This window comes from Salvelinus sp. IW2-2015, linkage group LG3, assembly GCF_002910315.2.
Source record: "Salvelinus sp. IW2-2015 linkage group LG3, ASM291031v2, whole genome shotgun sequence".
Classification (NCBI taxonomy): Eukaryota; Metazoa; Chordata; class Actinopteri; order Salmoniformes; family Salmonidae; genus Salvelinus; species Salvelinus sp. IW2-2015.
In genome coordinates this window covers 30490225-30505757 of record NC_036840.1, presented here as the reverse complement: position 1 = coordinate 30505757, position 15533 = coordinate 30490225, and the positions used below count along the sequence as shown (strand labels likewise).

General features: G+C 41.1%; 1 protein-coding gene across 6 annotated transcripts in view; it reads right to left on the bottom strand.

Annotated features, from left to right (window-relative positions):
* The window catches only part of LOC111954376 (nuclear factor 1 B-type), a 114686-nt gene that overhangs the window by 11929 nt on the left and 87224 nt on the right, over positions 1-15533 (bottom strand). For 5 of the 6 annotated variants that reach the window (XM_070436006.1, XM_023974092.2, XM_023974073.2 and 2 more), the window contains 2 exons: positions 8266-8348; positions 1034-1122 (listed from right to left, as the gene is read on the bottom strand). In XM_070436006.1, the coding sequence (XP_070292107.1) occupies positions 1034-1122; positions 8266-8348 (172 nt within the window). The remainder of the gene's footprint in view (positions 1-1033; positions 1123-8265; positions 8349-15533) is intronic. The other variant, XM_023974108.2, reaches the window with a different exon arrangement.

Here is a 15533-nt window from a genome sequence, read left to right as displayed (position 1 = left end):
CAAGAAAGAGAGAGAGAGGCTGTGAAAATGTGGTGTTTGTTAACGATGCTATGCTTCTCTATAGCGGGGAGGACTCTTTTGGGCAATGTGTCAGAGCGTGAGCTAGAGAGAGAGAGAGAGAGAGAGAGACATCGTTTCCCCTAAATCTTTTTGTTTCTTAGGAACTGCCATGGCCCCATTCCAAAGAGCCAATCAGCCGATTAAGTCTGCAGCATCCTGTCACACAGTGCAGTACACACAGGCATGCTAGACGATAGCGGAGTGTCCCTTGATAAGGTCCAGTAACACAGTTAACCAGTAACGTTAATCCTCCTGTGTCTATGACCTAACACACTTCTGCAAATGTAGTTATTTCTTCTAAAAAGTGAAATGCATAAAAAGAAAAAGATTAAACGTTTTTTAATTTAAAGGTACTTACCTAAAATGTCAAAATAAGCAGAACATTTTAGGTAATTATATGTAATTAATATATATATTATAAAGCATAACTCATACATTCCCAGGAACAACAGCTAAAGGTGGAGGTATGTAAAACTTTATGCAAATCACTCTTTGATGTCACACACATCTTATTATGGCACCTTYWATATCTTATTTGGCACTGTTATTGCTTGGTTGACATTCACTCTGGCAGTCTATGGATGATTATAATGACTAGTTATACAGTACAAATGCACTGAGGGTTAGAACCTACTGGAATAGTGAGCAACGTTCAACAAATTGTTCACATTCTTTATGGGTATACCAGATTCCCATTGTGGTGGCAGCAATGAAAGGGTAACTGAGGTAAGGAATGCAGAGAGATGAGGGGTGAACTTTGTATGTTTATCACTTCAGGGTCAATAAAATCTCAATATGTAGACTCTATTGAAAGTATGAATATATTGTATGTGTGTGTGTGTGTGTGTGTGTGTGTGTCTACGTGCGTGTGTGTAAATGTGTGTGTCGGAAAGTGTGTGTGATAGGTGTGTGTTTCATCAGATAGTTTGTAGACAAGTGATAGAGAGATTGTTTGAAATAATGGAAACGTTACCTTTGCCAAGCAATCCCCAAAGTATCCTCAGAGCCACTGGGGCCATAATGCCTGCCGTTTTGATTCATGGTCCAGTCACATATCCTCAGCTGTCAATTAAAACCTAGCAGTCAGACACGGAGCCAGCAGCACAACTCACAGCTCACGTAGATATCACCACACAAAGTTACTATACAAGGTCACAACAAAACAAAATCATGCATGCAAGAAAATCCTAAAGCAGAGAGCCTGGAACAAACCAAAAAATAGGCAAAACTACTATCCTACAGCTGTTTTTATCTAAACATAAAGAACTGCGACACGTCGGTCATTATCGCTGAGTGATATTAGATCCTTCTACAGTTTAAAATCTATGGAAAGCAGATGAAATAAAGAACAGTAAGCATGCCATCACACTTAAAACTAGGTTTCTAATCTGACCTGGAAGCAGAGAAGAGGTTAGTTTACACAATGTGAGTCATGTCAATGGCAGTCGTTCAGCTACTGTATAGGGGAGTAGTTTCCTACGATTAGCCTATGAGGCCAGGCGTTCCACAGGTTACATACATACATGTTGTTAGATAATATGTTGTGCTCGTTCTTATTCCGCATGCAGGCTCGTTGAGGCATTTCTGTATTTTATAGCAGTCCTACTCGGGTCCAAGTATCCTCATATGGACGTGGTAGTTTTAGTGTATGATGGTAAAACTAGGTAGCTAGATGAGATTGTGGCAGGGTTGCTAAACAAGGGCTGCTGTCTTGTCTCTAACGTCTTACAACAATGACACACACACACAACACCCCTGAAAGACACACACACATTAACTCAAAACCACCACACACTCTCATCCAGGCATTATACACACACACGTCCACAGTCCAGAAGAGAGGCATCTCAGCCAATACCCAGCTAAACTTGCACCTTTAGTCGACACATCCATTTGGTAGTGCATCTTGAAAAAGTGCCTCGTGAGCAATCTTCCCACCGCTGTGGCAGACTGAAGAGCTCTTACGAGGGTTTAATCATATATACGCACCACACTGAATATTCAAAACCCACTTAGGATGATCGATAACATTAGCCTTCTCTCTGAGAGCACCTGTACACACAAACCCACACAGTGGTTTTCCACAGTACATCTTGAGGTGAATGACTGATTTCCTCTAGTTGTTCTGTGTATCTTGTGTGTATTGAAAATGTGAAGGTGTCTGCCGAATTACCTAACCAACGATAAAGACAATATTTACCTAAATCAAATAGAAACTAAAAAAACATACGCACTTGAACGCACACACACACACTAGTCTATAAAGGAGGATATAAACAGAGGCCACCACTCCATTTTTCTAAATCATATTCACTTGTTCTCCCAACACCAAGCCTCTACTATAAGCAGACTGCATGGTTAAGTCTCTAGCCGTACTCCTCTACTAACATCAGAGACTAGGGTGCTGCATACACCCCAGCACACCAAAACCCTACACTGCCGTTCCATCATCCAGCCCAGCCTGTTGCTCTGCTTTGACAAAGCTTCGAGCAGAGAGAACGTTCTGGCTGTGCCAGACGCTCTCCCACCACCAACAACACCACCCTCACGCCCCTCCCCATGCTCTGTGCCAGGCCTGCCAGCACTCCTCTGGGGGGGCTCGCCATCTGTCTCCCGGCACTGCCAAATCACAGTGGCAAGGGTAGGAGGGACGGGAAGACGTCGCCGGGGAACGTTAGGGGAACATTAGCGAAACAGATGCAGGCAGAATGGGGATTAGCAGGCTTCCTTAGATAATACCAAATGACATCTGATCACTGAACGTTCCCACAGGAATGCATAGCGGAGGAACGGTCCCTCGAGGGGTTAACCAAGGAGAAGACATGAATGGGAGTTATTTTTTTCTTCACAGATTTTTTGCACAGGAATTGTTTGGAAGGGGGAGGGGTGCGGGCAGGTGGTTGTTTTGGGGGTTGGTGGGGTTGTGTGTAGAGTGCACACTGGGGACGTTGGGGGGATGACAACACTTGGATCTCTACAGCTGCATACTGAAATATCACCGGTGACTGCATCTCTACAGCTGCATACTGAAATATCACCAGTGACTGCATCTCTACAGCTACATACTGAAATATCACCAGTGACTGCATCTCTACAGCTGCATACTGAAATATTCACCAGTGACTGCTCTCTACGCAGCTAATACTGAAATAATCAGTGACTGCATCTCTACAGCTACATACTGAAATATCACCAGTGATGCATCTCTACAGCTACATACTGAAATATCACCGTGACTGCCATCTCTACAGCTGATACTGAAATATAACCAGTGACTGCATTCTCATACAGCTACATACTGAAAATATCACCAGTGACTGCATCCTACAGCTACATACTGAAATATCACCAGTACTGACTCTCTACAGCTTACATACTGAAATATCACCGGTGACTGCATCTCTACAGCTGCACACTGAATATATCACCAGTGACTGCATCTCTACAGCTACATACTGAAATATCACCGATGACTGCATCTTACAGCTAAACTACTGAAATATCACCAGTGACTGCATCTCTACAGCTACATACTGAAATATCACCAGTAACTGCATCTCTACAGCTACATACTGAAATATCACCGGTGACTGCATCTCTACAGCTACATACTGAAATATCACCAGTGACTGCATCTCTACAGCTACATACTGAAATATCACCGATGACTGCATCTTACAGCTACATACTGAATATACCAGTGACTGCATCTCTACAGCTACATACTGAATATCACCGTGACTGCATCTTACAGCTACATACTGAATATCACGCTGACTGATCTCTAAGCTGCAACTGAAATATACAAGTGACTGCATCTTTTACAGCTACATACTGAAAATCACCAGTGACTGCATCTCTACAGCTACATACTGAAATACCAGTGACTGCATCATCATACAGCTACATACTGAAATATCACCAGTGACTGCATCTCTACAGCTACATATTGAAATATCACCGTGACTTGCATCTCTACAGCTGCATACTGAAATATCACCAGTGACTGCATTCTCACTCACTATTACTGAAATATACCAGTGACTGCATCTACTACAGCTACAGTACACTGAAGTAACTGCATATCACCAGTGACTGCATCTCTACAGCTACATACTGAAATATCCCGTGAACTGCTTCTACCAGTCAATCATACGCTAATACTGAAATATCACAGTGACTGCATCTCTACAGCTCATACTGAAAATATACTAGATGACTGACATCTTTACAGCTACATACTGAATATCACCAGTGTGACTGCATCTCTTACAGCTACATACTGAAATATCACAGTGACTGCATCTATACAGCTACATACTGAAATAATCACAGTGACTGGCATCAAATACCAGCTACATATGAAAATATCCCAGTGACTGCATCTCTACAGCTATACTGAAATTATACAGGTGGACTGCATCTCTACAGCTACATACTGAAATATCACCAGTGACTGCATCTCTTACAAGCTACATATCTGAAATATCATGGTGACTGTCGCATCTCTACAGCTACTACTGTAAGATTCACCAGTGACTGCAATCTTTACAGTACTGTATCGTACAACTCTGAAATAATTACACGTGACTGCATCTCTACAGCTACATACTAGAATATCACGGTGACTGCATCTTACAGCTACATACATATGAAATTACACATGACTGCTGCAATCTACAGCTACATACTGAAATATCACCAGTGGACTGCATCTTTACAGCTACATACTGAAATATCACCGGATGATGCATTCTACAGCTACATACTGAGATATCACCGGTGACTGCATCTCTACAGCACTAACATAATGAAATAATACTGGTGACTGCATCATGCTACACTACTACTGAAATATCACCAGTGACTGCATCTCTACAGCTACATACTGAAATATCACCGGTGACTGCATCTATACAGCTACAATACTGAATATATCCAGCCGGTCTAACTGCATCTCATAACAGCTACATACTGAAATATCACTCAGTGACTTGCATCTCTACAGCTCATACTGAAATATCACCAGTGACTGGCATCCATGTACAGCTACATACTGATGATATCAACGGTGGACTGTCATCTCTAACACTGACATACTGAAATAGTCACGGTCGATCTGCACTGCCATAAACAGCTACATAACTGAAATATCACCGGTGACTGCATCTCTACAGCTACATACTGAAATATCACCGGTGACTGCATCTGACAGATGACACCCCAAGTCGGTGAAACTCCTCCACCTTGTGTGTCTGGTCTCTCCACCCAACCCGCCTCAGAACAACAGTTTCAAACACACAGGAGAAGTGTCAATACATCTCATAACACTACCTAATAAATATCCAGAGCCGGGGTGAGATGGCAAAAACAACAAAGGGAGTATACCTATGACATTGTTCACTCCACAGTGTATAGTGGCCTAGTGCCAGCAACCACAGGACGAAAGAGCCAGCTTCTTAGGTTTAAATCATCCTGAACCACAAACAACACAGACAAAGCCTGACTAATAAAATATAAGCATGATGAATGGCTATTGTATTTCCTTCAAGTCTTTTCTATTCATTTAGTATTCAGCTCGCAGTGTTAGTTTAATTTAATATAAATTGATATTTTACACTATCGGCCAGTGAGACAACATTGAGTACAGCTATTTAGTGACTTATCTGAGAGAAGTAGCAGGGCAACGAAAAATGTGGCATATTAACTCTACGCACGCACGCACACACGCACACACGCACACACGCACACACGCACACACGCACACACACACTGCCCAAAATAGTCCACCCTGCGATAGAAAATCATAGCATCATTAACAAACAGCACATTTTCTGCCTGCTGCAGAAAAATACAAGCCAGGCTTTGTCATTACGTTCAACAGGAACGGTAGAGAAGAGAAACCACTGATTATTATGTAGCCGCGTGCAGATGCATTCAATTAAGCGTGGTTGGAAAGCCTTGGCTTCGGACCAGCGTGTGAGTGTGTGCTTCATGAGGAGGGGCTGGCGCTCCAAGCCTCCTTTTCCACCCTCGCTGACCACGATGATCCTAACCTCACACACACTTCAGCCACCACGTGGTCACATCTGCCCAGGCGCCGGGACAACTGCTCGACGCCAACAACACCAAACAGTCTGACTCTGGTCTGTATCATACACTGTCTGTCTGAATATTCTGACGTACAGAATAGTATGGGAAGACAAGAAACCCACCCACTGTCTAATGGATACTGAACCACAACAGACAAGTAATCGATACATGTGTATTTTTTCTCCCTTCTGTACTATTGATGATACAGCATACATTGGCAAGAAAAAGTATGTGAACCCTTTGGAATTACCTGGATTTCTGGATAAATTGATCATAAAATTTGATCACAACAATAGACAAACCCCGTCTGCTAAAACGAATAAAACAAACAATTACATGTGTTCATGTCTTTATTGAACACACCGTGTAAACATTCATAGTGCAGGGTGAAAAAAGTGTGTGAACCCTTGGATTTAATAACTGGTTGACCCTCCTTTGGCAGCAATAACCTCAACCAAATGTTTTCTGTCGTTGCGGATCAGACCTGCACAACGGTCAGGAGGAATTTTACAAAACTGTTTCAGTTCAGCAATATTCTTGGGATGTCTGGTGTGAACCGCTCTCTTGAGGTCATGCCACAGCATTTCAATCGGGTTGAGGTCAGGACTGACTGGGCCACTCCAGAAGGTGTATTTTCTTCTGTTGAAGCCATTCTGTTGTTGATTTACTTCTGTGTTTTGGGTCTTTGTGCTGTTGCATCACCCAGCTTCTTTTGAGCTTCAAGTGGCGGACAGATTGCCTGATATTCTCCATAGGTGCAACCTCTGTTGTGAGTGGCTACCTGGTTGATCCTGCCAGTAGCATATGCTTGTCTCAAAGATTAAGCCATGCAAGTCTAAGTACACACGGCCGGTACAGTGAAACTGAGAATGGCTCATTAAATAAACGTAGGAATTCATTTTTCCGTCAATGATAGCAAGCTGTCCAGGCCCTGAGGCAGCAAAGCAGCCCCAAACCATGATGCTCGCTCCACCACACTTTACAGTTGGGATGAGGTTTTGATGTTGGTGTGCTGTGCCTTTTTTTCTCCACACATAGTGTTGTGTGTTTGTTCCAAACAACTCAACTTTAGTTTCATCTGTCCACAGAATATTTTACCAGCAGCGCTGTGGAACAACAAGGTGCTCTTTTGCAAACTTCAGACGTGCAGCAATGGTTTTTTTGGACAGCAGTGGCTTCTTCTGTGGTGTCCTCCCATGAACACCATTCTTGTTCAGTGTTTTATGTATCGTAGACTCGTCAACAGAGATGTTAGCATGTTCCAGAGATGTCTGTAAGTCTTTAGCTGACACTAGGATTCTTCTTAACCTCATTGAGCATTCTGAGCTGTGCTCTTGCAGTCATCTTTGCAGGATGGCCACTCCTAGGGAGAGTAGCAACAGTGCTGAACTTTCTCCATTTATAGACAATTTGTCTTACCGTGGACTGATGAACATCAAGGCTTTTAGAGATCCTTTTGTAACCCTTTCCAGCTTTATGCAAGTCAACAATTCTTAATCTTAGGTCTTCTGAGATCTCTTTTGTCCGAGGCATGGTTCACATCAGGCAATGCTTTTTGTGAATAGCAAACTCACATTTTGTGAGTGTTTTTTATAGGGCAGGGCAGCTCTATCCAACATCTCCAATCTCATCTCATTGATTGAACTCCAGGTTAGCTGACTCCTGACTCCAATTAGCTTTTGGAGAATTCATTAGCTTAGGGGTTCATATACTTTTTCCAACCTACACTGTGAATGTTTAAAATATGTATTCAATATAGAGAAAAATACAATAATTTGTGTGTTATTAGTTTAAGCACACTGTGTTTGTCTATTGTTGTAACTTAGATGATGATCAGATCACGTTTTATGARCAATTTATGCAGAAATCCAGGTAATATCTCCCATAAGTCCCCACTAGACTATACTATGCAAGAAACACAGGAGCGAGCACTGTCAGAAAAAGTTGATGTCTGTGATAGTTTTATTTCTCAGACTCCCCCTGAGCCAGAACATATGACACAATGTGGTTTAACTCCCAGACACAGAATGTAATATCTCCATGGACTCAGACCCCTTTTGGAGGGAGGTGGAGAGGGAGGAAGGAAAGAAAGGTAGTTGTACTGTGTCTCACCTGTTGCTGGTGAAGGAAGGCTGGATCTCTAGAGCTCAGTCCTACAAAACGATTGGCTGTGGGGGTGCCCGGGGCTGAGTAGCCTGGAAGAACACACACACGGACAGATATTACATATTATTTATCTGTATAGAAAATGTTAAGTGGTACAGTAGTGGTATAGTAGAAGTGCTACAGTAATGGTGGACAGTAGTGGTGGTACAGAAGTGGTATAGTAGTAGTGGTGGACAGTAGAGGTGGTACAGTAGTGGTATAGTAGTAGTGGTACAGTAATGGTGGACTGTAGTAGTGGTATAGTAGTAGTGGTACAGTAATGGTGGACAGTAGTAGTGGTACAGTAGTAGTGGTACAGTAGTAGTGGTACAGRAGTGGTACAGTAGCAATGGTACAGTAGTAGTGGTACAGTAGTGGTATAGTAGCAGTGGTACAGTAGTGGTACAGTAGTAGTGGTACAGTAGTGGTACAGTAGCAGTGGTACAGTAGCAGTGGTACAGTAGTAGTGGTATAGTAGAGCTACAGTAGGCAGCAATGGTAAACAGTAGTCACGTGGTATAATTGTACGAAATATATGTGTGTATCACGTAAAATAGGTGGTAAAAGTACTGCACAGTATCAATGGTCAGTAGTAGTGGTATAGTAAGTAGTGGTTAACAGTAGTGGTGGTACAGTAGTAGTGGTCATAGTAAAAGTAGTGGTACCAGTAGTAGTGGTACAGTAGAGTGGGTACGTAACGAGGTACAGTAGCAAATGCATACAGTACAAGTAGTTGGTATATTAAGGGTACCGTAGTAGGGTGACAGTAGAAGCAATGGTACAGTAGTAGTGTACAGTATGGTATAGTATCATGTGTAATAGTAGTGGCTGGTTTCTCAGTAGGGTCCAAGTAGCGTAAACGTCGGTACAGTAGTGTCACATACACGATAATAGCAGTGGTACAGTGAGAATGGTACAAGTAGTAGTGGTACGTAGTGGCTACAGTAGCGATGGTACACCCAGTTAGCAAGTGGGTACGTAGTCAGTTGAGAAACAGATCAGTGGTAAACAAGTAGCAGTGGTACTATGTAGTAAGTCGAGGTAATGTATTAAACAAAAAGTAGAGTGTATAGACAGTAGAAAATGGTACAACGTAGTTAGTGGTAATAGTACAATCGGGTACAGTAAGTAGTGTGTAAAAGTAGCTGGTACACAATGTATCAATGGTTACAGTAGGCCTAGTGGTTATAGTAGTAGTGGTTAAACTACAAGTAGAGGTACAGCTAGAAATGGTACAGTACGTTAGTGGTAGAATAGTTAGATAGTACGGTACAAGTAGCAATGGTAGCAGTATAGTGGTATACGTAAGTAGTTGGAGCATTGTAGTATGTGTGGTATACAGTAGGTAGTATGGATACAGTAGAGGTAACAGTAAGCAAATGATCCACCACTGTAAAGTAGTGGTATAGTAGTAGTGGCATCAAAGTTAGTAATGGTACAGTAGTGAGTGGTCAGCAGTAGTGGTATAGTAGCAGGGATACTGTAAGTAGTGGTACAGTAGTAGTGGTACAGTACGTGGTCATAATAGCAGTGGTACAGTAGCAACTGTAAAGTAGTAGTTTGGGTACAGTAGTGGTACAGGACGTAGCAGTGGTACAGGTAGTGTGGATAGTCGAGGTACAGTCAGCAATGGTAACTAAGAATACGTAGTGGTATACTCTTGTAAGCAATGGCTCACAAAGTAGTAGTGGTAAAAGTAGTTGGTACAGTATCAACACCATGGTAACACCGTAGCTCAGTGGGTATAGTAGATGAGTGGTACAGTAGAGGTACCAAGTCAAGCACATGGTACAGTAGTAGTGGAGTAGTAGTGGTACACGTAGGCAAATGGTACAGTAGTAGTGGTGCAGTAGTGGAGTCGTAGCAGTGGCTGATAGTAGTTGAGGATAGGGTTAACACCCCGTAGTAGTGGTACAACAGTAAGTAGTGTCATAACATCCGCTAGCAGTGGTACAGTCTAATGGTAATAGTAGAACAGTGGTAGAGTATCGTAGTCGGTACAGTAAGTAGTGGGTATACAATGTAGTTCTACGCTGGGGAGCAGTAGTAGTGGTACAGTAGTGGTAAGTAGCAGTGGTACAGTATGGTATAGTCAGCAAAGTACAGTAGTTTAGTGGTACACCCAGTAGTGGATGAATAAACGTCAGCAGTGGGTAACAGTAGTAGTGTAATAAAGAGCATCGTGGTGAGAGGCGTATCGGATAATATAAAGGGCAGACAAGTGGTATCAGTAGGGGAATACAAGTAGTGGTGGACCAGTAGTGGTGGACAGTACTAGTGGTACAGTCAGTAATGGTAAACAGGAGTTGTGGTCAAGTAGTGGTTACACAGTAGTGGTGGACAGTAACTAGTGTACAGTAGTTAATGGTACAGGAAGTTGTGGTACAACGTAGTAATGGACAGTAGTGGTACAGTAGTAGTGGTACAGAGGTAGTGGTACAGTAGTAATGGACAGTAGTGGTAATAGTAAAGTGGTGGGACAGCTAGTAGTGGTATAGCGGTGGGTACAGTAGTGGAGGCCATATGTGGCACAAGTAGTGGTACACAAATGGACAAGTATTAATGGTGGATACACAGTAGCAGTGGTACAAGTAAGTCGTGGTACAGTAGTCGGTGTGGACAGTAGTGTTGTCAGCAAGTGTAAAGTAATGGTATAGTAGTAGTGGTACAGTAGTAGTAGTACTAGTAGTAAATGTAGTAGTGACAGTAGTGGTAATAGTAGTAGTGGTAAAGTAAGTTATCAGTAGTAGTGCTAAAGTAAATGGTCATAGTAGTAGTGGTACAGAGTAGTGGTACAGTAGTAAAGTGATAACGTAGTATGGTATAGTAGTATGTACACGGTATATAAGTGGTACACTAGGTGGTAGTGAGTGGTAGGCGAGACATTTGATACCAGTAATATGTGGTATATGTAGTGATAGTGGTTCACAAAGTATGATGGAGGTATATGTCAGTAGTGGTATAGTATAAATGGACAGAGGTGGTACAGGTAGTAGTGGTACAGCGGTAGTGGTTACGACTGGGAGTATATTGGACAGTAATGGCCAGTAGTGGTGGACAGTACGTCGGTGCAATGTATTGGCGAGTACAACAGCAATGGTACACATGTAGTTGGCAATAAAGAGTTAGGATGTGGGAGCAGTCAGCTATGGACATGTATTGGCATACACGTAGTATAAAAAGTTAACAGACGAGTAGTGGGTAAGTAGTACCGCGTACAGGTAAAGAAAAAATTCCCCACAACGAGTGGGAAAAGCTCAGAAAAGGCAGATCCACCAGTCGTAAACAAATAAAAGCATCTTTCTGGTAAGGCTAAATATTACACAGACAGCTAAACATCGCAGAAACCTTGTCGAAGGACCCCAATCCCCCACAAACCCGTGGGAGGTAAGGAAGCCAACATGCACCCACAAGCAAAAAAAAATTAAAAACAATAAAACACAGCAAACTATACAACCAGGCACATACCAATAGACACCAAAACACCAGGCAAGCCTATCATAGAAACCGAAACCCTAAACACAAGGCAGCCCTTAAAAAGTGAGAGATAGAACAACCAACCATCAAGAAGTCAACATCTCAAATATAACACTCCACTAGAAACAACCTACCATTGAACACCATTAAAAAACAACAAATTAGAATAAGAACCCAACCAAAACACAGACAAAAACCAACAATAACTATAGAAATACAAACATTCATAAAAGCACACTACCACTGGAATAAACTTCCTAGCCACTATACCCAAATAGACACAACTTCCCCAGCCCACTATCATAGTACGACACAACTTTCCACAGCCCACACCTTATAAGCATAGGTGGCCCAACTCTCTACACGTCATAAGGCATAAGGAAGACACCAACTTTCCACAGTCCAACCTGACATTCATGAGTAGAAACAAACCAGCTTAAACCACAGCCACCTAGCATAGTAGCACAAAAAACACAAACTTCCCAGCAAAACCAAACCTCAGCATAAGATAGCCCAACTTAAACCAGCCACAAAACTAGCATAAGTAAGCAAAACAAGACCAACTCACCCAACGAGCTTTATATTAGAAACACTGTAACTAAGTAAATGAGAAGAAAGTCTAACCCCAGATAAATATTCTGCACAGTTCCATGCAGTAACCAAATGCAAACCATAACCAGGAAAAGCATTTTGTTAAGACCACCAACATCCCACAACGCAGAATTGAAAAATGAGGCAATAACTAAACAAATCTACATTAGAGAAAACCTCAAAAACCAAGTCACTAACTGAAAAAGAATTCTCAGCCAGCTCTAAAAAAACGAACGAACAACAAAATAAAAAAATAGAAAAAAAAAAAAACAAAGTAAAAAAAAAGTAGAAAATAAAAAAAAGAAAAGAAAGAAAAAGAACTAGAAGAAAAAAACAGTGAAAAAAATAAAGAAAAAAAAAAAAAAAAAAACAAGTAAAAAGATTAAAAAAAAAACAAATAAAAAAAAAAAAAATAAAAAAAGGAAACAATTTAAACAAAACAAAACTAGAAATGAGCAAAATGACTTGGCTGAAAATCCAGTAACACACCCTAGAAGAAACTACACGACTAACAATCAAAGTCTATCATTAAAGTGGACACCGACCATACCACAGAAAATTAGATGCTCCACAATAAGCCCTGATTACAAACTAAGCAATAATTAACCAAGCCTGTATTACGACAATAGTTCCTACTCAACAAAAAACAAACCAAAAAGGTTCCACACTTACAATAACAGGACACACATTAAAATAATAATGTACAAAAAACCTCAACCCACAAAAAAAAAATAACCTCCCATAATAAGAAAGCCAATAAATGCCTCCCTCAACCAACAAAAAAAAATGCTTTAAGAAAACACTACCACACTATAAAAAAATTACAACATAAACTGTTTGCCGAAGCTAAACAACCCGTTTATGAAAAGCCCTCATAAAAAGAAAGAAGCTAAACTGCAACTTAAAAAAACCCGCAAAAACAACAAAAAAGAAAGGTACTCAGTGTGCTCCTACCTAAAAAACCTAAATAAAAAAAAACTAAACAAGAAACCTAAACGAAAATCCTACAACAAAAAAATCAAACAAACAAAAACACGATTTAAAAACAAATAAAACAAAAAAACCAATAAAAAAAAAAAAAAATAAAAAAAAAAAAAAAAGAAAATAAAAAAAAAAAAAGAAAAAAAAAAAAAAAAAAAAAAAAAAAAAAGAAACCCTCATAAACAGTAAAAAGACAACGCAATGAAAGGTAGAACATAACGACACATAAGTCCACAAAACCAAAAAAATAAAAAATGGAACAATCAAAAGCTGTTACAAACAAAAAAGAGCAACAAAATAAAAAAAAAAACAAAAAACAGTAAAAAAAAGCAGACTAACCATGCTACGTAATGTACAACCTATACGACAAACAACCTAACTACATAAAGAAACTAGAACCCTTAACGCTTCAGCCCTACTGTTTGAAGCTAACACCTTGTACAGCACAAAATAATGGAAACTAGAAATCTTTGCTAAATCTCCCGAGAGCTAAACCAGCTAACAGCTATAACCATAAATGTACCAATTACCCCAGACAAAAGCCTATAGAAAGAGAAACCAACACTTTAAGCCTTTTATTGAAGCTAAACCCCTTTACAACAGTATAATCGGAAAACTCGAGACTCAACAAACCACTGCACCAGAAACATAAACACAGCTAAACAAAGCTACCATAATGTACAACTTCACAAATCCTAAAAAAACAGAAAGTAGATCCTGCTTCAGCCCTATGTTGAAGCTAGATCTGCTCGCAAGCATTAATGGCATTCAAGTAAGCTGCTTTAGTCCACTAGACCTGGTTAAAAACCCTCTACTAGAAAGCTCAAGCCTTGACGAAGGCATGGCACAAAAATTAAGAACTAATTGCCTACACTAAAAACCGAGAACACCCAAGCTAAATGCGAAACTAAAACACCACTATCCACAAAGACCTTTGCTATATGAGAGTATAGTCGTCCCCCAAAAAACTTCCCAAACCGCTTGCGCGTAGACAACCTGTGAAAAAAAATACCTGCCGTTAAAACCAAAGTGATTGACTCTTCCATCTGACACTCTGCCTCAGGCCTAGCCTACTGTAAAAGCCCCGTCCACAAACAGAGAATATCATCGTCATCCTGCAAGCCAAAGACTGGACAGCCAGAGACAGACACAATGAAAGATTCGGTGAAGCCAGTGCATCAGGTGCACAGGGGAAAGCAGCCAGACGTTCAAGTGAGAACACAACCTGTAACGAAGCCTACGATATCAACTGGCAAATCTTCCGAAACTGTTGACATGTAAGAGCAAGGTAGCGACCCAAAAGCTCCAACGCTAAATACCTAAGCCCTACTAACGCTGCAAAATCTGAATGCAATGCAAAACACAATATAAAACGTTTTGAAGACCCATGTTAATAAGGTGGCTGGTCGCGCCTCAAAAAACACATAGGTCCGTTGAACCAGAGGAAGCCTCAGTTTCCAGAGACACAGAAGAAACTGAATCTGATCCGAGGGCATGGCGCCACAACATAATCAGTTAAAGAAAACACTGACCAGCATATCTAGTAAGCTTCTTCAACACAAAGAAGTCAAAGACCACTCAAGAGAAGGGCCAAGAAGTGCTGAAGGAGACAGAGGCGCCCAGAGCAAATGAAGATGTGGAAAACGCCCTGCTCTTCCAGATGTTCTCACTACCAAGAAGCTAATCATGCAGAGATCAAGCTAGAAAGATCCAATGGTTCCGACACGAAGAAAGACAGAGAGAGACAGACCAATAGACACGGAAAAGCCAATCAGCCAGAAAAAGAGAATGAGATGGAGGTTGTCACCCATACTTTTTGCCAACGCTGCCGCTCCTCCTCTACAGTCGCGCTTTGATGCAGAAAAGATAAGAGAAGGCTGCAGAAGAGAAGCCGCTGGTGAAGATGTCAGCTGTGTTCCAGAGGGGAGCTGATTAACCGCAAAAATACAAGGAAGGGAAGGGAGGACTTTTATGACATGCCAGGGGATTCGGTTCCTACAAAGACAACTGAAATAGTCTGACTTCAACATAACACAACCAGAACTATTCACTTCCATCTTCTCATTAGTAGATGAAATACTCAATAGAGATTTTTTCAGATTATCATATAGCCATAGAGTTTAGTATGTTAAATGCTTCCCGATCAAGGGCTGCAGTGCAGTAGGCTATGTCAGGATATTTATTTC